Raw genomic sequence first — 22,210 nt, 5'->3', positions numbered from 1 at the left:
TAATGCCCACGTTAGTGGCACTAACGTGGGTGTTCTTGGCTTCGCAAACGTTAGTGGCGTTCACTTTTTCTACTAACGTTGGAGTTTCCCTTTCCTTCCACGTTATTTCTCATGTTAATGTAACTAACGTGGAAACTAACGTAGGTCTTCTTGCCCTTCGCTAACGTTAGTGGTGTTTACTTTTACCACTAACGTTCCAAACTTTCCTTCCTTCCACGTTAATGGCCACGTTAGTGGTACTAACGTAGCCACTAACGTAGCTCTTCTCTGCTTCTTGTTACCTGAAATCAATCAAACAAAGTGCATCAAAGTCTTGCTCTTAATCATGAGATCATGCATCATCCATTTTATCATTCAATTCATGCATAATTCTCATGAAATCATTCAAAATTCACAATGTTTGCTTGAATCATGGTTTGAATGCATTTTCAACCAAATACTTTCTTATTTCCTAAGAAAATACATAAAACCAACCTAAAGCATACAAAAAATGGCTAGTAAAACTATCCAAGATGCCCTGGCATCACTACTCCACTATTTTGAGTCTTCAAAGATGCTTCATGGTTGACAGCACATGTGTTGTAGAAGTGTGCACAACGATCAGGACCTCTTGCTAGAGAAAACAGTTGATTATTCACCCATGCACTCCTTACTTTGTGTAGATCTGAAATCTACATTAACGAATAGCAATTAAAACTAACTACTACCAAGAGACTCTTCAATTCTACAATTATCAAAGTTTACTCATTTACCTTCCTTTCAAACCATTTCACAAATTGATCCTTGTGCCTTTTCTGCAGATTTCTTGGATTTTCTCTTGTTAAAACTGCCATATGTTCATCAACCCATGGTTGAAATTCTTCACAATTCTTCAGCACATAGAATTGAGCTTCTCAATGCTCTAAGATACTAAGTTCTTTGTATGCCCCTTTACAACTAAACTGGCTAAGTACTTTGAACACAACTATGCCTCGCATAGATTCATTCTCGCCAGGGTAAGAAATCTTAGAATTTTCATCTAAATATCTCCCCACAAGGGTCATTGATTCTTCAGAGATATAACCCTCAGATATGACCCCTCAGAACGTGCTTTGTTTCCCACATAACTCTTTAGTGTGCGCAAATATCTAAAATTGAATTTTTAAGGAATGTTAGAAACCTACAAATAGAATACTATAAGGCAGATTCTAAGTTGTTGTCAATTCTAAAGGGCTAACCTCTCAACGGAGTACATCCAGCGATATTGAACTAGTCCGGCTAACTTAGCTTCATAGGCAAGATGAACGGTTAGGTGAACCATCACATCAAAAAAGCCGGAGAAAAAATTGTCTCTAATTTACAAAGTGTTATTGCAATCTGGGTTTCAAGTTTGTCTAGAACGTCCACCTTCAATTCCTTAGAACAAAGCTCTCCAAAGAAAATACTTAGATGTATCAACGGTTCACAAACTTCTTTGGGTAAAAGCTCACGAATTGCAAGTGGTAGCAGCCGTTCTATTAGGACATGGCAATCATGGCTCTTCAAGCCATAAATTTTGCAATCTTCAACGTGCACACACCTTCCAATATTTGATGAATACGAATCAGGCAACTTGAGTTCTTTCAAGAACTGACAAAGAATTTGCCTTTCATTCTCCTTCCTAGTCTTTGACAAAGTATATTTGGCTATCGGCATCACAAACTTGTTGCCCACTCTACGAGGATGAAGGTCTCTCTTGATACCCATAAGTTGAAGATCAAGTCGTGCATTAAGATTGTCATTTGTCTTTCCATCTAAATTTAACAGTGTACCCCACTACAACAAATAAGGCTTTTCGCAGCGGTCAAAAACCGTTGCCATAGATTGAAAAACCGTTTCCAAAACTTTAGGCAACGCTTTGGCAACGATTTTTGACCTGTGGTATATGCGACCGTTGCCAATGCTCAAAGGCAACGGTTTTTTACCTAAGGCAACGGTAACAGAAAAACCGTTGCCACAGTTAGTGGCATAGACAACGGTTTTGACGGAAAATTTTAAACAACGGTTTTCATCCGTTACTCAATAAGCAACGGTTCAAACCGTTCCTATTAATATGACAATGGTTTAAACCGTAACTAAATAGGCAACGGTTTTAAACTGTTGTAATTTTATTATTCACAAAGCCAACGGTTTTAAAGCGTTGCCATTGATGTCATTTTTTGGCAACGGTTTTAATACCATTGCCATTTTATAGTTGTCTTTGACAACGGTTTTAACACCATTGCTTTTTGTGACTTTTGACAACTGTTTTTTGTAAGATATAATTCTTTATTTACAATAGTTTTCTCATTAATGAAATTAGTTCCAACTTATTTTTTTAATTTAGTGTCAATAAATAACCTAAACTATTTGAATCAAATTACTAAAGAAAACTTATTGAACATTTACCATCAAATTTGACTTATAAAAATTGTTGTAAGATCTACAATCGCATTATATCATCATTGTAAAATAATACTAGTCTAGGTCATAACTGCTTTTACTTATATCATCATCATTTTTCAAAACACCATAATAGTATACCCTAAGGTTGACAATTTCTTCATTTTTCTTCAACAAAGTTGGTGTGGTAACTCTTCCATCACATTGCACTCCCCCGGCCTTCTCTTTCCCAAATATGGATTGGAAAGCTCTAATTGCTGATTCTTTAGACTTTTCATTCTCAGCTTGCAAATGTGCCTATATTAATTTGAAAAAAAATAAGAATAATTAAAAAAAAATAACTACACAATTCGACTAAAAACATATATCATTTGACAACATCAAAGTAAATAGTAGAAATTAAAAATAATACCAGGAGTCTTTAACTCAACTGTAAACGTAAAAGTAACAACAATCGATGGACAAATTGCCAAGAGACAAGAAATCTATAACCTATTTTAACTCAACCCCAAAGCTAGCTCAAAGGCGAAGAATGTCTCACATTTATAAACCACCAAGAAACCTCATCTTTGAATGATGTTGGATTTGTAATGCTGGCAATGTTCATTACCTCACAAAAGTCACCAGAAATCTGCTTAGATTTTGCTTGTAAAGTCGTATGGTACTCACGCAACAAGCACTGGTCAAGAGTTTAAAATCTACCCTTTCGTATCTGCATCAGTTAGACGGTTTACATTATAGTAAGTAGCTTTTTGTATGGAAGGAAGAAAGCATAGTAATCAAGAACTCAAATGAGTTTTGACAAGAAAAAGTTAGACGGTTTACATTATAGTAAGTAGCTTCTCGTATGGAAGGAAGAAAGCATAGTAATCAAGAACTCAAATGAGTTTTGACAAGAAAAAGAAACTCACTGATCTCAGGGAAACCTTCAAGCTCAATGGCAAAGCTTCTTTAAGTCTATTTAGGGTAGAAATGCACCATGCATCATTTGTTTCACTTGCCACTCTTTCCTAATGGAAATTTAAGTAATTAGATGGAAAAAGAAACCGTAAACTGTTACCAGAAAGTTAAGCCACTCACAATAGATAGATGTTAATCAAGACTAGCTGGTACAAATAGAGTTAACGAGATAAGAGACTACAACTAAGAGCAACACTAAAGGCATTTTAGCAGCAGAATAAATGAAATTCTAAGATAAAGTTGTGCTGGAGGTACTTAAATTTAATGGAAGATGCAAAGCTCGCCAAAGAATCAACAATCCGTTCCATTGTGTCATGGCAAAAGCATTTATCTACAATTTCAATCCTGAAGAAAATGAAACGTAGAAAAAAGGGCTATCTTAAACTGTGAATCAGAATATAAGAAACAAAGTTAGTAAAGAGAGCATCTAAACAGCTATAGGAATTTTTCATTTTTAGAGAACAACATTAGACATGTATCTTCTCAACACACTCTTGTAGACTACAGCATACACATATCAACATGTTCTACCTTACTATGGTAAAATCAACAAGAGGCACAACCAGTCACACATTTAATCTACAACCAAAATCCATTACATATGAAGCATTCAACTATTCGTAATAATCCAGTAAACTTTTCAGGCATTCAAAGTTTAAAATATTTAATTTAATAAAATATTCCCTACCTCGATGTCACAACTCGCAAAAATCACTAAAAACAGCAGCTCCATCAGTGGTTCCAATACCAGCTCCCATGGCAGCAGCAGTAGTGATTCTAGGCAGCTCCAGTGCTGGTTCCCGGTGGCTGAGGACTCTGGGAACTTGCAGAACCTAGAGGCGAGGCAGAACAAAGCCGTTTTCCTCAAATCCCAAGTAGCAGCTTCCCTGTTTCCTTTTCCATTCACGTTCCTCTCCATGGCCACGGTGAAACAACGGCGGCACCCAGCGGCTCTCCATCCTCGACGTGACCTTTTCTCCTTACAGAGCATGAGCAAGAGTGTTACAGTTTCAAGAATGGAATTGGGAACACAGGGGAAGCTGCTGTTGGGAAATAGCAGTTTAGCTTCCCTTCAGGCTTGATGGTGATTGAACTGTGATGGCGAGGTTTCCTTCGACAGCAATAGTGACAATGGCGTGCGGCGTTGGCGTCGAAGACTCCAGTGCGGCGACGAGAACGAAGCTTCTTCTCGGTCAGTGGCTCACAGCTCGCGGTTCCCTCTCAACGTCTCTCTCTCATCTCTGTTCCACAGCAGCGGCCTCAACTGGCGCCAGCGGCGGACTTCACCCACGGTGATGGGGACGGCTCGAACAACAGCGACGGCACACGACGGCGCGCAATGACAACAGCAAATCCCTCTCTGTGCGACGTTGACTCTATGCCTCCCTCTTTCTTCGACTCGGACTTGACGACAGACTCCAAGGCGACGGCAAGAAGCTCGACGGCGTTTGGTCTCCATAGTGACAGCGGTGAGACACCAGTGATGGCGAGCCAGACAGCGACTGGACGGCGACGTGGCGCAGCTCCCTCTCTTCCTCTCTGTGGCTGGTGTCGGTGTGTTGTGCGTTGAGTGGGTGAAGGAGAAAGGGGTGAAGGCTGCGTGTTTCAGCCTCTAGGAAAAGGGGAAAATGAGGGTTAGGTTCCCAATTTGGGAATTAGGGTTTCTGATTAAATTGGGGGATTTTGAGATTTAGGGTTGGAAATTAGGATTTTAGAAAAGAATATGGATAGATATGAATAGATATTTTAATAAAATTATAGGGTAGAGTAATTTTAAAATTAAATATGCTCTATTAAAAATATTTAGGAACATTATGTATCAACATATTTCTAAGCTCAATCAATTATTTCTAATTTAAAATATAAAATGAACATATTAATCACATTTTTATAAAATATAGTTAAAACTCAATATTAATTATTCAAATGGGCCAATGAGTAATAGCTCAAATGGCATAGTCTCCCCATACTCAATTAAGAGGTTGCGGGTTCGAGTCTCCTATCTTTGGTAAAAAAAAATTATTCAAATGGAATGATATAACTTTCCATTATTTTTCTATCACCGAAACTTTAATTTCAATTTATAAAATTACTAATTATAATAAAAATTATACATAAATATTAATTGACTTAAACTTAAAGTATTTATAAAAATTAATCTAATCATTTCTAGTAAATTAATTCCTAAGAGTTCAAATTAATAACATAATTCATTCAAAATAGAATTTATTTAAATTAAATTATACAATTCTTTCTTATTTTTCAATTACTAAAATTATAATTTTAATTATATCAAATATCTAATAAAATTTATATAAAAATTCTAATTAATTTAAACTTCAATTATCATGAAACTCTATTTAATTACCTTTAGCAAAATAATTTTCTTAAAATAAATCACAAATAACTAATTATTTAATTTTCAAAAAGTAGGGTTGTTACACCTGGCTCATGCGTAGTTCTTTCTCTCCGCAACATGAAAGTGACGGAAATGGAAGCTTCTGTGACAAAAACGCACGCGACAGCGACTGCGACTGCAGCGGCTCCGCGACCCCTCAACGGCTCCTTCTCCTTTCTCGCACGATGATGGCGACCGCTCAACGGAGATGACGACGCAGTGGCGTTGCGGGGTTGGCGCGGCTTCTCTTCTCCGTCCCTCGCTCTCCCTTTGCAGACTCTCTTTCTCCTTCGGGCTTGGCAACGACGGCGACGGCTGCACCTAACCCGCCGGCGCCGTCCTTTTCTCCTTCCTCCTTTCTTGTTCGTGTGTGTGTATGTGTTACGCTTATGAGTGGGGGGTTGTGTGCTCAGTGAGGGGGTATTTAGGGTTTTGGAATTTGGAAATTAGGATTTTTTATTTAATTTGAGAATTTAGAGTTAGGAATGAGAGATTTTATAAAAGAATATAGATAAAATACATATTTTGCTAAAAATGGGTGGATAGAATAATAATTTTAAAATCTAATATACTATATTAAAATTATTTAAAAATATTATTTATCAATGAATTCAAATAATTATTTCTAACAAAAAATATATATTTGTTATAACAAAATAATTATTTATAATAAAAATATATAATATTTATTATAAATTTATTTTAATTTTATTTTTCCAAAAATAATATTTGCTATATATTTGCTATATAATAATCAATAATAGATATATAATATTTATTTTAAAATTATTTTAATTTTATTTCTTTATATTAATATTTATTATATATTTATAATAAAAATATATAATATTTTTTATAAATTTATTTTAGCTTTATGTTTTCAAAATATAATATTTTTTATATATTTATAATAAATTTATTTTAATTTTATTTTTTTAAAATAATATTTGTTATTTATTTATAACAATAGTTTTTGAGTATTTTATAAATTCAGTATTTATAGAAAAAATAGTTTCAATTTATATAATTATCTGAAATTATTTTTATTAGTATTGTTTAATTTGTATAATTATTTAAATAATATTAGAAAATAGTTGTTTCATAAATAATTGTTGTAATGGTTGTAAAACCGTTCTTTAAAATAGTCAAAGAGAATGGTTTTATTTTGTTACTATAGCATAATGAAAAAATGAACTTCAACAACAACACCGTAAAAATCGTTGTGTAAGACCATCTAATGGAACGGTTTTAAAGTGTAGCATTTTGGCAACGGTTTTAATGCGTTTCTTTTGTACAATTCTTTAAACAACAAAAAAAAAACCGTTGCTTAAAGCCAAATCATGGTAACGGTTATAAAACCGTTCTTTAAAATAGTCAAAGAGAACGGTTTTAATTTGTTGCTAGAAATTGATGAAAAACTGAATTCAACAGTAACACTTTAAAAAACCGTTGTCTAAACCTATCTAAGAGAATGGTTTTAAGGCATTGCAAAATTTGGCGTTGCTAAAGGCCATATTTGTTGTAGTGCCCAGTATATTATCGAAGACGTTCTTCTCTATATGCATTACATCTAAATTATGACGTAACAATAATGTCTTCCAATAAGGAAACTAAAAAAAAATGCTTTTCTTTTTCCAATTTCCAGCCACCTTGTCATGCTCAGACTTCTTTCTCTTTTTAGTATTGTTCCCAAACTCCGTTTGTTCAAACTCTTGAATTCTTCTAGGACATCATAACCAGAAAGTGGCTTAGGTGCTTCACCAAGTTCCCTGGTATTGTCGAAAGAACTCTTATTTCTTCGCCATGGATGATCATGTGACAAATAGCGGTGATGACCCATATAGCAATGCTTGTGTCCATGTTTCAGCCTCTTAGAACTAGTTTCTCTGTGGCAAAACGCACATGCTAGTGCACCTTTAGTGCTCCAACCGGATAACATGGCATAGGCTGGATAATCATTTATTGTCCATAAAACTGCAGCAGACAACTTAAAGTTCTGTTTCTGAACCACATCAAATATTTCAACACCCTCTTCCCACAATTCTTTCAACTCTTCAATTAAGGGTTCTAAGTATACATAAATAGAATTGCCAGGGGATTTAGGGCCTAGAATAAGTAGAGATAACATCCAATTTGAATGTTTCAAAACCATCCAAGGAGGATAGTTATATGGAATGAGAACAACTGGCCAAGTACTATAGGAAATGTTCATATTGCTGAACGGATTGAATCCATCACTAGCAACTCCAAGCCTGATATTTCTAGCATCACGTGCAAACCATTTGTGCTCCTCATCAAATGTCTTCCACGCCATCGAATCTGCTGGGTGTTTTAGGACTCCATCATTAAGTCGTTTCTCTTTATGCCACCTTATTGCTAGCGCTGTTTCTTCACACATGAAGATCCTTTGAAGCCTAGGTTTTAACGGAAAGTATCTTAGTATCTTTTGGGGTACCTTCTTCCGAAGGTTATCCTTTTCATTCCCCTTCCCCTTCACCCATCTAGATTGCTTACACTTTGGACATTCATCAAAATCAGCATATGCTTGCTCCCGAAACAAAATGCAATCATTCACACAAGCATCTATGTTCTCGTAATCTAATCCCAAATGTCGAGTCACTTTTCGAGCATCATAAAATGAAGTTGGACAAGAATTTTTCTTTGGAAATATGCTTTTTAGAAAGAGCAACAAAGCATCAACTGAATTGTTGCTCCATCCATAGCGACATTTCATTTGAAACAACTTGACAATGAAAGATAACCTTGATATCCCACTGTCCGGATACAGGCTTTGCTCATAATCCCTCATTAGCCTCTGGAACCTCTTTGCCCCCTGATGAGGTTCTTCTTCTATATTGTCATCTACGTTGGTAGCGGAATCTCTCGGTGTCTCCCCTAGTGTTTCTCCTCTAAAGATGTTATACAACATCTCATAAGTGGAAAAATCATTATCCCTTTCACAATCAATTTCATTTAGATCAGACACATCTACAGTGGATGTATCTTGAAGTATCTCACCATGATGCAACCATGTTTTATAAGAGGTCACTATCCCCCATTGGCGCACATGATGATGAACTTCATTTCTAAATTTGAACAAAAAATTGTTGCATTTGGGATAAGGACAACGTATTTGATTTTTCACACCGGGTTGAGAGAAGGCAATATCCAAAAATAATTCATCGAGGCACTTCCTAAACTCAGGAGTACGCCTATCAAAATTAACCCAATATTTCTGGTAATTGACCATTGGACTAATGTTTGCAGGAGATGAGAATGGATAGAAGGATGTAAAGAGTGAAAAAAAGAGAGCAGCATGACATAACATAGCATCACAGCGACTATCACTTTCAAAATCACCAAAAAAAGTGCAAAAAATAGAATCAAAATAATAAAACCCAGAAACAAAAAGTAGAATAAAAATATCAACTCTCCAAATAACCTAAAAATCAGATAATCAACCATGTTACACACCAATACTTTCGACCACAACAACATTAGCATAAGCAACTTACAATATTTTCAACCACAATATCAGCAGAATCAAGGTTCAATATTTCAGCTAAGATTATCAACTAACAGCATATTTAACAATACTCAAATAAACTGAAGTTACCTTTAGCAGAAACATAATTGGACCAGACCAGACCAGCAGGAGAAGAAGGACAGTCGAATCAGACCAGCAGAGGCAAAGGACATCGCCGGATGAGCAGAGCAGCATAAACTATCCTAAATCAATGCAATGTAAAATACACAAAATTAATAACAAAATTTAATCAATATTTCTATGTTACTAAGGATCACATAGTTACCTACTTTACTCAATTCACAAACACAAAAATATAAAAAAAAAAATAGAATCGAAATCACTAAAAAGAAAGCAAAAGCTAATAACACTAATATAGTCAAACAGAGATAAAACTAATATTTTTAGTCACAACATCAGCAGAATCAAGGTTCAATACTAAATTAAACTGCACTTACCTTCAGCAGAGGAGACGATCAGAGCAGACCGGCAGCAGACCAACGAAGCACGGCTGAACCAGAAGAAATTAAAGACTGCTACACAACACCAGAAGAAGACCCTTTTATTAAATCTTCATCATTTCACTATCAAGCTAGGAGACAAATTTTTTAGTGCTAATAAAAATTTTTTCTGCTTTATTATCTAACTCAGTTTTTCCAACTTTAGTATACAAGCCTCAAGAAAGGAAAAAGAACAAACAGAACAACATATTGAATCATTTAGTTTTACATACAGATACAGTTAGGAATTAGCATCAATTTTTCTCTTCTAAACCTACAATAAAACAGCAAGAATGAAGTTCACAAAATTAATATAGAATAACTACATATTAGAAAATAAACTCATCTCTACACTGCAGGATGTTAGAAGCAGAACCAAACTCAGCACTCAGCGACGGGTTGGGGCCGTTCCACCGTCGAAGACGCAGGCCACCAGCGAGGAGAGGTGATCGCACGAGCAGAGCTTCGGCACGAGCAGAGCTTCGGCACGAACAGAGCACAGCCAGCAGAGGAGTCAACCAACAAGACGACAACAGAAAGGAGGTAGCAGATACAGAAGAGGCACGACGCAGAGGCAGAGAAGGCGGAATGCAGCGGAGCCAAGACGACCAGGACGACACAGACAGAGGTGAGCATTGGCGCAGACGAAGCAGATTCGAAGAGCGACTGGAGGCGCTTGCGACGGAACAGACACTAAGGAGGACCACGACGCCGCCGGAGATGTTTCCCAGGGGCTACGCCGGTGACTCTTCCTCCTGCAGCAGCTCCATCTTCTCTCGCAGATAGGGTATGTAGACGACGCGATGAGGGTTGAGAGTGACTGAGTGAGACTTAGAGTGAGGTGGGGGGAACTTAGGGTTTTTTTACAGTTTTACATTCACTATCAGCCCTTGGATTTTTAAGATCTGCCTTTAGTTTTTAAATTTTTTTTGTAATATTTTTAATTATTGTTATTTATATTTATAAATTAATAAAAAAATTTTAAATTTCACAAATTAGTTTTAAGTTACTTTAAAATTCTGATTATTAAAAATTATATACTAATTTTCTAAAGGCATATAAATTAATATTTACATCATTTAAAAATGAATGAATATGTAAAAAATAATATATAAAATATATTTTAAAAGAATTATATGAACAATTTTTTTAATTTCTGAAACAAAATAAAATTATTTTAAAAAATTATATAGACAATTTTTTTAATTCTTAAAGTTTTTAACATTTTGAAAAAAAAATTATAAATTATATATTTTGTGACAAAAAAAAAACTTGTTACAAACAATGTTAAATTTTGTGACAAATTAATTTTTTGTTACAAAATAATTTGAGTTTTTCAGACAAAAAGATATTTTGTTACAAAACATTTGGAGTTTTTGAAACAAAAACTATTTTGTTACAAAATACTACGAATTTTTGCAACTACTTTACTTTTTGTAACAAAATATTACAATATTTTGTAACAATACACCAGCGCGTTACAAAAACTACCATAATTTGTAACAAAATAAAATAGATTGTTACAACATATCTGGATGTTTTGTAACAACTTGTAATGTTGTTACAAAACATAGTTTTTTTTGTAACAATCAGCAATTATTATTACAAAAAAATAGTTTTTTGTAACAATTTTAAAATTGATACAAAATTTTTGTTACAAATGTTCCATTTTCTTGTAGTTATAGGAAGACCTTTCCTAGCAACTGGACGAACCCTCATTGACGTCCAAAAAGGGCAGATAACCCTGAGAGTCAATGAGGATGAGTTTAAGTTGAATGTTGTCAAAGCTATGCAGCATCCAGACACATCAAAAGACTGCCTGAGCGTTGATATTATTGATTCCCTGGTGGAAGAGGTCAATATGATTGAGAGTCTTGAATCAGAGCTAGAGGACATTTTTAAAGATGTTCAGCCTGATATGGAGGAACCAGAGAAAACAAAAGAACCTCTGAAGACTCCTCAGGAAGAGGAGAAGCCTCATAAACCCGAGCTCAAACCACTACCACCATCCATGAAATATGCATTTCTGGGAGAAAATGACACTTTTCCCGTGATCATAAGCTCTGCTTTAGAGCCACAGGAAGAGAACGCACTAATTCAGGTGCTAAGGACTCACAAGATAGCTCTTGGGTGGTCCATAAGTGATCTTAAGGGCATTAGTCCAGCCAGATGTATGCACAAGATCCTACTGGAGGATGATGCTAAGCCAGTGGTTCAACCACAGAGGCGGCTAAATCCCGCCATGAAGGAGGTGGTGCAGAAAGAGGTCACCAAGTTACTAGAGGCTGGGATTATTTATCCTATTTCTGATAGCCCCTGGGTGAGCCCTGTCCATGTTGTCCCCAGGAAGGGAGGAATAACAGTGGTTCATAATGAAAAGAATGAATTGGTTCCTAGAAGAACAGTTACAGGGTGGCGTATGTGTATTGACTACAGAAGGCTCAATACAGCCACCAGGAAGGATCATTTTCCTTTACCATTCATAGACCAGTTGCTAGAGAGACTAGCAGGCTATGAATATTACTGCTTTTTGGATGGCTATTCAGGTTACAATCAAATTGCAGTAGATCCTCAAGACCAAGAGAAAACAGTATTCACATGTCCATTTGGAGTGTTTATCTACAGAAGGATACCATTTGGTCTGTGCAATGCACCTGCAACCTTTCAGAGGTGCATGCTCTCTATCTTCTTTGATATGGTAGAGAAATTTCTGGAAGTCTTCATGGATGACTTCTCAGTATTTGGAGACTCATTCAGCTCCTGTCTTGACCATTTAGCACTTGTTCTGAAAAGGTGCCAAGAGACTAACCTAGTTTTAAACTGGGAGAAATGTCACTTTATGGTGACTGAAGTAATTGTCCTTGGGCACAAAATTTTGAACAAGGGAATAGAGGTGGATCAAGCTAAGATAGAGGTAATTGAAAAATTACCACTACCTGCCAATGTTAAGGCAATCAGAAGCTTTCTGGGGCATGCAGGATTCTATAGGAGGTTTATAAAGGATTTTTCAAAAATTTCAAAACCTCTGGGCAATCTGCTAGCTGCTGACACGCCATTTGTCTTTGACACAGAGTGTCTGCAGGCATTTGAGACTCTGAAAGCTAAGCTGGTCACAGCACCAGTCATTTCTGCACCAGACTGGACATTACCATTCGAACTAATTTGTGATGCCAGTGACCATGCCATTGGTGCAGTATTGGGACAGAGGCATAACAAGCTTCTGCACGTCATTTACTATGCTAGTCGTGTTTTGAATGACGCACAGAAGAAGTACACAACCACAGAAAAGGAGTTGCTTGCAGTGGTTTATGCCATTGACAAGTTCAGATCCTATTTAGTAGGATCAAAAGTGATTGTGTACACTGACCATGCTGCTCTTAAATATCTACTTACAAAACAGGATTCAAAACCCTGGCTCATAAGATGGGTGTTGCTTCCGCAAGAGTTTGATATAGAAATAAGAGATAGAAAAGGGACAGAAAACCAAGTGGCTGATCATCTGTCCCGGATAGAACCAGTAGAAGGGGCGTCCTCCCCTCTATTGAGATCTCTGAAACCTTTCCAGATGAGCAATTGTTTGCTATTCAGGAAGCTCCGTGGTTTGCAGACATTGCAAACTATAAGGCTCAGTAATGTCAAGCTATTGACAGTAAAGAAGCGCTTATTGGGAGGCAACCCAATCTTATTTATCTATGTTAATTACTTTTTCATTTCATTTTCCATTGTTATTTTATGTTTTCTTTAGGTTGATGATCATGTGGAGTCATAAAAACAGCTGCAGAATTAAAGCAGAATCAAAAACAGCATCAAAAATAGCACACCCTGGAGGACAGACTTACTGGCATTTAAACGCCAGTAAGAGTAGCAGAATGGGCATTAAACGCCCAATCTGGCACCATTCTGGGCGTTTAACGCCAGAAAGAAGCAACAAGCTGGTGTTTAACGCCAGAACAGAGTACCAAGTTGGCGTTAAACGCCAGAAAGGGAAGAAAAGTTGGCGTTAAACGCCAAAAATAGGCTGCAACCTGGCGTTAAACACCAGAAATAGGCTGCAACCTGGCGTTTAACGCCAGAATTGCACTCTAAGGGCGTTTTGCACGCCTAAATGGAGCAAGGATTAGAAGTCCTTGACCCCTCAGGATCTGTGGACCCCACAGGATCCCCACCAACCTCCATCTCCTCCACTTCTCCTTCTACTCCCTTCTTTCTTCTTTTGCTCGAGGACGAGCAAACCTTTTAAGTTTGGTGTGAAAAAAAAGCATTGCTTTTTTCTTTTCCATAACCATTTATGGCACCTAAGGCCGGAGAAACCTCTAGAAAGAGGAAAAAGAAGGCAGTTGCTTCCACCCCCGAGTCATGAGAGATGGAGAGGTTCATCTCAAGGGTCCATAGTTCAGTGGTAGAGCATTTGACTGCAGATCAAAGAGCCATAAGGGAGGATCAACAAAGGCAAGGAAGAGACATAGAGGAGCTCAAGAGCACCATTGGTTCTTCAAGAGGAAGAAGACGCCACCCTCACTAAGGTGGACCCGTTCCTTAATCTTCTTGTCTATTTGTTTTTCTGTTTTCGGTTTTGAGCTTTATGTTTAACTATGTTTTGTGTCTTTACTACATGATCATTAGTGTCTAGTGTCTATGCCTTAAAGTTATGAATGTCCCATAAATCCTTCACCTTTCTTAAATGAAAAATGTTCCTAATTACAAAAGAACAAGAAGTACATGAATTTCAATTTTTATCTTGAAATTAGTTTAATTATATTGATGTGGTGGCAATACCTTTTGTTTTCTGAATGAATGCTTGAACAATGCATATTTTTTATAGTGGAGTTTATGAATGTTAAATTTGTTGGCTCTTGAAAGAATGATGAAAAAGAGAAATGTTATTGATAATCTGAAAAATCATAAAATTGATTCTTGAAGCAAGAAAAAGCAGTGAATAACAAAGCTTACAAAAAAAAAAAGAATAGTGGTGAAAATTACAAAAAAAGAAAAAGAAAAAGCAAGCAGAAAAAGCCAATAGCCCTTAAAACCAAAAGGCAAGGGTAAAAAGGATCCAAGGCTTTGAGCATTAATGGATAGGAGGGTCCAAGGAAATAAAATCCAGGCCTAAGTGGCTAAATCAAGTTGTCCCTAACCATGTGCTTGTGGCATGAAGGTACAAGTGAAAAGCTTGAGACTGAGTGGTTAAAGTCGTGATCCAAAGCAAAAAGAGTGTGCTTAAGAACTCTGGACAACTCTAACTGGGGACTTCAGCAAAGCTAAGTCACAATCTGAAAAGGTTCACCCAGTTATGTGTCTGTGGCATTTATGTATCCGATGGTAATACTGGAAAAAAAAGTGCTTAGGGCCACGGCCAAGACTCATAAAGTAGCTGTGTTCAAGAATCAACATACTAAACTAAGAGAATTAATAACACTATTTTAATTCTGAGTTCCTATAGATACCAATCATTCTGAACTTCAAAGGAAAAAGTGAGATGCCAAAACTGTTCAGAAGCAAAAAGCTATAAGCCCCGCTCATCTAATTAGAACTAAGATTCATTGATATTGTAGGATTTATAGTATATTCTCTTCTTTTTATCCTATTTTGTTTTCAGTTGCTTGGGGACAAGCAACAATTTAAGTTTGGTGTTGTGATGAGCGGATAATTTATACGCTTTGTGGCATTGTTTTTAAGTAGTTTTTAGTATATTTTATTCACTTTTTATTATATTTTCATTAGTTTTTATTCAAAAATCACATTTCTGGGCTTTACTATGAGTTTGTGTATTTTTCTGTAATTTCAGGTATTTTCTGGCTGAAATTGAGGGACCTAAGCAAAAATCTGATTCAGAGGCTGAAAAAGGACTACAGATGCTGTTGGATTCTGACCTCCCTGCACTCGAAATGAATTTTCTGGAGCTACAGAAGCCCAATTGGTGCGATCTCAATTGCGTTGGAAAGTAGACATCCTGGGATTTCCAGAAATATATAATAGTCCATACTTTGCCCGAGTTGAGATCACGCAAACTGGCGTTTAACGCCAACTTTCTACCCTATTCTGGCGTTAAACGCCAGAACTGGTATAAAAACTGGAGTTAAATGCCAGAAACAGGCAGCAACCTAACGTTTAACTCCAAGAAAAGGCTCTACACATGGAAGCTTCAATGCTCAGCCCAAGCACACACCAAGTGGGCCCAGGAAGTGGATTTCTACACTATCTATCTTAGTTTACCCATTTTCTGTAAACCTAGGTTATTAGTTTAGTATAAAAACTACTTTTAGAGATTTATTTTGTACCTCATGACATTTTATATCAGAACTTGTATTCTCTATGGCATGAGTCTCTAAATTCCATGGTTGAGGGTGAGGAGCTCTGCTGTGTCTCGATGAATTAATGCAATTAATACTGTTTTTTATTCAATCACGCTTGTTTCTATTCTAAGATATTCACTCGCACTTCAACCTGATGAATGTGATGATCCGTGACACTCTTCATCATTCTGACCTATGAATGCGTGCCTGACAACCACCTCCGTTCCATATGCAATAGCTTGAGTGCATATCTCTTGGGTTTCTAATCTAAGATTAGAACCTTCGTGGTATAGGCTAGAATTATTGGTGGCCATTCTTGAGATCCAAAAAGTCTAAACCTTGTCTATGGTATTCTGAGTAGGATCTGGGATGGGATGACTGTGACGAGCTTCAAACTCGCGAGTGCTGGGCGTAGTGACAGACGCAAAAGGATCAATAGATCCTATTCCAACATGAGCGAGAACCGACAGATGATTAGCCATGCGGTGACAGTGCATTTGGACCATTTTCACTGAGAGGACGGATGGTAGCCATTGACAACGGTGATCTACCAACATACAGCTTGCCATGGAAGGAGCCTTGCGTGCGTGAAGAAGAAGACAGTAGGAAAGCAGAGATTCAGAAAAGAGAGCATCTCCAAAACCACAACATGTTCTCCATTACTGCATAACAAGTATTTATTTCATGTTCTTTTACTTTTTACAATTAAAACTAAGAATCATTACTGATATCCTGACTAAGAATTACAAGATAACCATAGCTTGCTTCAAGCCAACAATCTCCGTGGGATCGACCCTTACTCACGTAAGGTATTACTTGGACGACCCAGTGCACTTGCTGGTTAGTTGTGCGGAATTGCAAAAGTGTGATTGTGATTTCGTGCACCAGAGACTCCGGTTGTTGAGACTAGATCTGAAACCAAGGCGAAAAAGGGTAGGTTGCCTGCAATTTATACGTGTCCCATGGCATCCCGGAGGTGTCTTGGTAGGTTGAGAGGCTGGTCTGTAAGGACACACCAGAGAAGAACAGCCATATCTACAGTGAAGGAGGACTCGTGAGTTCTCGAAAAGACGTAGTGGGACATAATCTATGCCCACACTCGAGCCTCCAAGGTGAGTGCTAAAGCCAATATTCCCTTAGGTCGGGATCGATGGTATCCATAAATCCATCTTCTGCCAGATTGTGCTATAACTATGAGAACAGTGTCCCAGTCAAATTGGTATGTTTGGCACTTGAAAAAGGCTTCTTGAAATGCGTCCAATCCTTCTGGAGCAGGGGGAAGATCTAAAACTCGTTGAATAGCCTCTTCTGTTATGGGGACTTGCTTCTGACGGACATAGACAGACTGCAGGATTGGCATGTGAAAATTGGAGTAGAATTCAACTACCCATGAAAGATTAACCTGCCATGGCTGTCTCCGTAGGAATCCCCATTGTCTTCGCTCAATGCGGGGCTCAACAAATTCAATAATGTGGGTCGGGAGGATGAGTAGGTGCTCATTGTTATAGTTTTGCTCAGCCAGGATGGGGAACATCTGCTCATAGTAGCGGTTAGAGAACCGCACAGTGTCCTTTTCTGGAAAGGCTTTCTCTTTTTCATCGACCTTGATGATCCTCTTTACTCACTTTGTTGAGGGCTTTACTGCTGTTGGAGATGGTTCCGCAGCTAGTGCTCTTTTTGTTCCTTTTCTTGCAGGTGGTTTTGGAGTAGCTTTCTCTTTACCCTTCTTGGTGGCCATCCTGAAAAGGAAAAAGGAAAGTAACATGTAAAGCTAATGGTTAAAGCAAGGAAGGGACGGTACAAGTGATAATCGATGCCAAGGTAAAGAAGGATGTCATTAACACATGGTTGCAACTACATGTGATAAGTTCATCAATGGAAATATAGCAAGTGCATGTTATGGCAAGTAGATGCAAGACATTTATTGGCATGCCAGCAAAGGCATGAGTAGCATAGATCAAGCATTAATTACCAAATTTGATTATCAAATGTTTCAAACTAACAATCTATTTGTATTGACAATTATATTCAATCAATAAAATATTAAAAGGGGTTTTGTGAAAAACAGGCATTAAGTAGAAGAATAGAATAATTTAAAAATGCACAATGTCATACGGGCTTTTTCACAAACACTTAGCATGCATGGTAAATATGTTATTGAAAGTATTAGATTTGAACATGCAAGCAACCCAAAAATAATTATTGATAATTGTCAAAAAAATCCGTAATAATCCACAAGCAATTATAGAAGAAAATAATCACCCAATTAAATCTTTAACACCAATCAAAAGAATGTAAAAAGAAAAAGAAAGACAAAGAAAACATCGATAATGAAATTAAAAAGAAAAAGAAGAACAAAACATAAATAAAAATAATAATGGAAAAGTAAAAAGGGAAGAAGAAAAGAACCTTGAGGAAGAAGATGAAGATGGAGGGAGAAAGTAGTAGAAAGTAAGAAAGAATAAAGAAGAAAGAGGGAAGAAGAAAGAATAAAGAATGATAAGAGAAAGATAAGTAGGATTGGGGAAGAAAAGATAAGAATTTTGACGCTGACCTAGGTAAACTGTGCATAGCAAACGACGCGTATGCGTGGGGCACGCAGTCGCGTGGCTCGTGCTAATTTCAACCGATGCGTGCGCGTCAGGGACGCGTACACGTGACATGGATTGTGCGTTTGGTGCGGAAGTAGCCTCGTGCACGCACAACTCTCTGTTTCAATACGCACATTGCCAAAATTTAGGGCGACACGTACGCGTCAAGCCTGAATTGGAAAAATGACGCGTACGCGTGAGAGACGCGTACGTGTGATGGGGTTTTGTGCTTCTAGCATAATTCCAGCCCCACACCATCATAACTCTCTGGCCATACACTCATTTATGCCGATTTGCAGGGCTACGCGTACGCGTGGGTGACGCGCACGCGTGGAGGGCTGATTTTGTAAGCGATGCATTCGCGTCGGGGACGCGTGCGCGTGGGCCTGTTTGTGCCTAGGGCACGCCTCCAGCCACGCTCCCGCGTAACTTTCTATTTCATTCTTATTTGTTTCACATGCACACAGGACGCGTATGCGTCAGCGACGCTTGCGCATCGTGTGCTTTTTTTTTTTCAATTTATTATGCAAATGCAAATGCAGACTATATGCAGATGAATATGCAGAAATTATGAGAAGAGTCACTATGAAGAAAAATAATGTAGGATAAAATAAAATAAAACTAAGACTGAAACGGAATGATCATACCATGGTGGGTTGTCTCCCACCTAGCACTTTACTTCTACGTCCTTAAGTTGGACGGTCTTCAAGCTCATTCTGCTTCTGTTGGTGGGTCCTCCAAGAGGAAGACCTCTAGCTCTTTGTGTTCCTTCATCTTCTCACCATGCTAAAGCTTTATGTGATGTCCATTGACCTTGATGCAATTTGAACTTGAAGGATGACGTAGGTGGAAAACTCCATATGGCTATGCTTTCTCCACTCTGTAGGGACCTTCCCATCTGGATCTCAACTTGCTTGGCATGAGTCTCAGCCTGGAGTTGTAAAGGAGAACTAGATCTCCTGGTCTGAACTCTCTTCTTTTGATATGCTTGTCATGCACGGCCTTCATCTTCTCTTTGTATAATCTGGAGTTATCATAAGCTTCGAGTCGAAGGGTCTCCAGTTCTGCTAGTTGCAGCTTCCTTCCAGCATCAGCTTACTCGAATCCCATGTTGCACTCTCTCACAGCCCAGAAAGTCTTGTGTTCCTCCTCCACTGGAAGATGGCAAGCCTTTCCGTACACTAAACGGAAGGGGCTCATCCCAATGGGTGTCTTGTACGTTGTCCGATACGCCCAGAGCGCATCAACAAGTCTGGTGCTCCAGTCCTTCCTATGGGGCTTGACAATCTTCTCCAAGATACGCTTTATCTCTCTGTTAGATACCTCTGCTTGTCCATTGGTCTGGGGATGGTATGCTGTTGCTACCTTGTGAACTATCCCATGCTTCTTTAGTAATCCTGCTAATCTCCTGTTACAAAAGTGAGTGCCTTGATCACTCACGATTGCTCGTGGTGATCCAAAGCGATAGATAATATGGTTTCTAACAAAGGAAACAACAGTGTTAGCATCATCAGTATGGGTAGGAATCTCTTCTACCCATTTAGAAACATAATCTATAGCTAATAGTATATAAAGGTAGCCACTAGAGTTTGGAAATGGACCCATGAAGTCAATGCCCCAAACATAAAAAATTTCACAGAATAACATAATCTATTGGGGCATCTCATCCCTCTTGGATATATTACTAAACCTTTGGTATGGAGAACAAGATTTACAAAAAGCAGCAGCATCTTTAAAAAGAGTAGGCCACCAGAATCCATAGTCTAAGATTTTTCTAGCTGTTCTTTGAGGGCCAAAATGTCCTCCACTCTTAGAAGAGTGGCAGGCCTCTAAAATGGACTGGAATTATGATCGAGGCACACACTTTCTAATTACTTGGTTAGCACCACGCCTCCATAGATATGGATCATCCCATATATAATATTTGGACTTGCTTTTCAGCTTGTCTCTCTGATGCTTAGTAAAATTAGGAGGAAAAATATGGTTAACTAGATAATTAGCTACAGGTGCATACCAAGGAACTACTTCCGATACTGCGTGCAAGCTATCAAATGGAAAAGCATCATTGATAAGAGTGGAGTCATCCTTAATGTGCTTAAGGCGACTCAAGTGGTCTGCCACTAAATTTTGGTTACCACTCCTATCCTTAATTTCTAAATCAAATTCTTGTAGCAACAGTATCCAATGTATTAGCCTTGGTTTGTACTCTTTTTTAGCTTATAAATACTTTAGAGCTGCATGGTCTGAGTACACTACCACCTTAGTACCAAATAAATAGGCTCGGAATTTATCTAGAGCAAAAACAATAGCCAAAAGCTCTTTCTCAGTGGTAGTGTAATTAGATTGAGCAGCGTCTAAGGTCTTAGACGCATAAGCAATTACGAAAGGATCCTTACCTTCGCGCTGAGCCAGCGCCGCTCCTACTGCATGGTTGGAGGCATCACAAATAATCTCAAAAGGCTGGCTCCAGTCTGGTCCTCTCACGATTGGAGCTTGAGTCAGGGCGATCTTCAGCTTATCAAATGCTTGCATACAACCCTCACTGAACTCAAACTCAACATCTTTCTGCAGCAGTCTGGATAAAGGCAATGCTACCTTACTGAAGTCCTTGATAAATCTCCAGTAGAAACCTATATGGCCAAGGAACGAACGGACTTTCCTCACGGAGGAGGGGTAAGGTAAACTAGAAATGACATCTACCTTTGCTGGATCTACAGAAATACCAGTATTAGAAACAACATGTCCTAGAACAATACCTTGTTTTACCATAAAGTGACATTTTTCAAAATTTAAAACAAGGTTTGAGCTAACACACCTGTCTAATACTCTAGCTAAACTATCCAAGCAAAGGTTAAACGAATCACCATATACGCTGAAATCATCCATAAAAACTTCCATACAGCTCTCAATAAGATCTGAAAAGATACTCATCATGCATCTTTGGAAAGTAGCTGGTGCATTGCATAGGCCAAAAGGCATCCTCTTATATGCATACGTTCCAAAGGGACATGTAAAAGTAGTCTTTTCCTGATCTTCAGGAGCTATATGAATTTGAAAGTAGCCTGTATAACCATCTAAAAAGCAGTAATGGGATTTACCTAACAGGTGATCAAGCATCTGATCAATAAATGGCAAGGGGTAGTGATCCTTACGAGTAGCTTGGTTGAGACGCCTATAATCAATGCAAACTCTCCATGAATTCTGCACTCTAGTTGTCAGGAGCTCTCCATGCTCATTCTTTACTGTTGTGACTCCAGACTTCTTGGGCACTATGATGAGCGGATAATTTATACGCTTTTTGGCATTGTTTTTAGTATGTTTTTAGTAGGATCTAGTTACTTTTAGGGATGTTTTCATTAGTTTTTATGTTAAATTCATATTTCTGGACTTTACTATGAGTTTGTATGTTTTTCTGTGATTTCAGGTATTTTCTGGCTGAAATTAAGGGACTTGAGCAAAAATCAGATTCAGAGGTAGAAGAAGGATTGCTGATGCTGTTGGATTCCAACCTCCCTGTACTCAAAGTGGATTTCCTGGAGCTA

The 22,210-nt window shown here is 37.8% G+C and overlaps 2 protein-coding genes across 2 annotated transcripts; both read right to left on the bottom strand.

Moving 5' to 3' along the window:
• Window positions 1-3,091: 3,091 nt before the first annotated feature.
• On the bottom strand, window positions 3,092-4,279 carry LOC110269735 (uncharacterized). Its single transcript, XM_021117585.2, has 3 exons — window positions 4,049-4,279; window positions 3,312-3,410; window positions 3,092-3,112 (listed from the first exon to the last, which is right to left on the bottom strand). Exons 1-3 carry the CDS (start codon window positions 4,277-4,279, stop codon window positions 3,092-3,094), a joined length of 351 nt encoding a protein of 116 aa, XP_020973244.2.
• A 3,049-nt stretch (window positions 4,280-7,328) lies between these two features.
• LOC107633337 (uncharacterized) lies at window positions 7,329-9,008 on the bottom strand. The gene has a single exon (XM_021117343.1). The coding sequence runs from the start codon at window positions 9,006-9,008 to the stop codon at window positions 7,329-7,331; it is 1,680 nt and encodes a 559-aa protein (XP_020973002.1).
• Between the last annotated feature and the right edge of the window lie 13,202 nt (window positions 9,009-22,210).

The sequence above is a fragment of the Arachis ipaensis genome, chromosome B3 (genome assembly GCF_059453495.1).
Source record: "Arachis ipaensis isolate K30076 ecotype BB chromosome B3, ASM5945349v1, whole genome shotgun sequence".
In the NCBI taxonomy this organism is placed as follows: domain Eukaryota; kingdom Viridiplantae; phylum Streptophyta; class Magnoliopsida; order Fabales; family Fabaceae; genus Arachis; species Arachis ipaensis.
This window is presented reverse-complemented; position numbering and strand designations above follow the sequence as displayed.

Bases quoted from the DNA above. Each gene is read 5' to 3' on its own strand.
- LOC110269735 (XM_021117585.2), bottom strand. From the start codon at position 4,279: ATGGAGAGGAACGTGAATGGAAAAGGAAACAGGGAAGCTGCTACTTGG. The intron at 3,411-4,048 runs GTAGGGAATATT...AATTTCCATTAG, and splicing joins TTGCGAGTTGTGACATCGAG to GAAAGAGTGGCAAGTGAAAC. The intron at 3,113-3,311 runs GTGAGTTTCTTT...TAACTGATGCAG, and splicing joins TGAAGGTTTCCCTGAGATCA to ATACGAAAGGGTAGATTTTA.
- LOC107633337 (XM_021117343.1), bottom strand. From the start codon at position 9,008: ATGGTCAATTACCAGAAATATTGGGTTAATTTTGATAGGCGTACTCCT.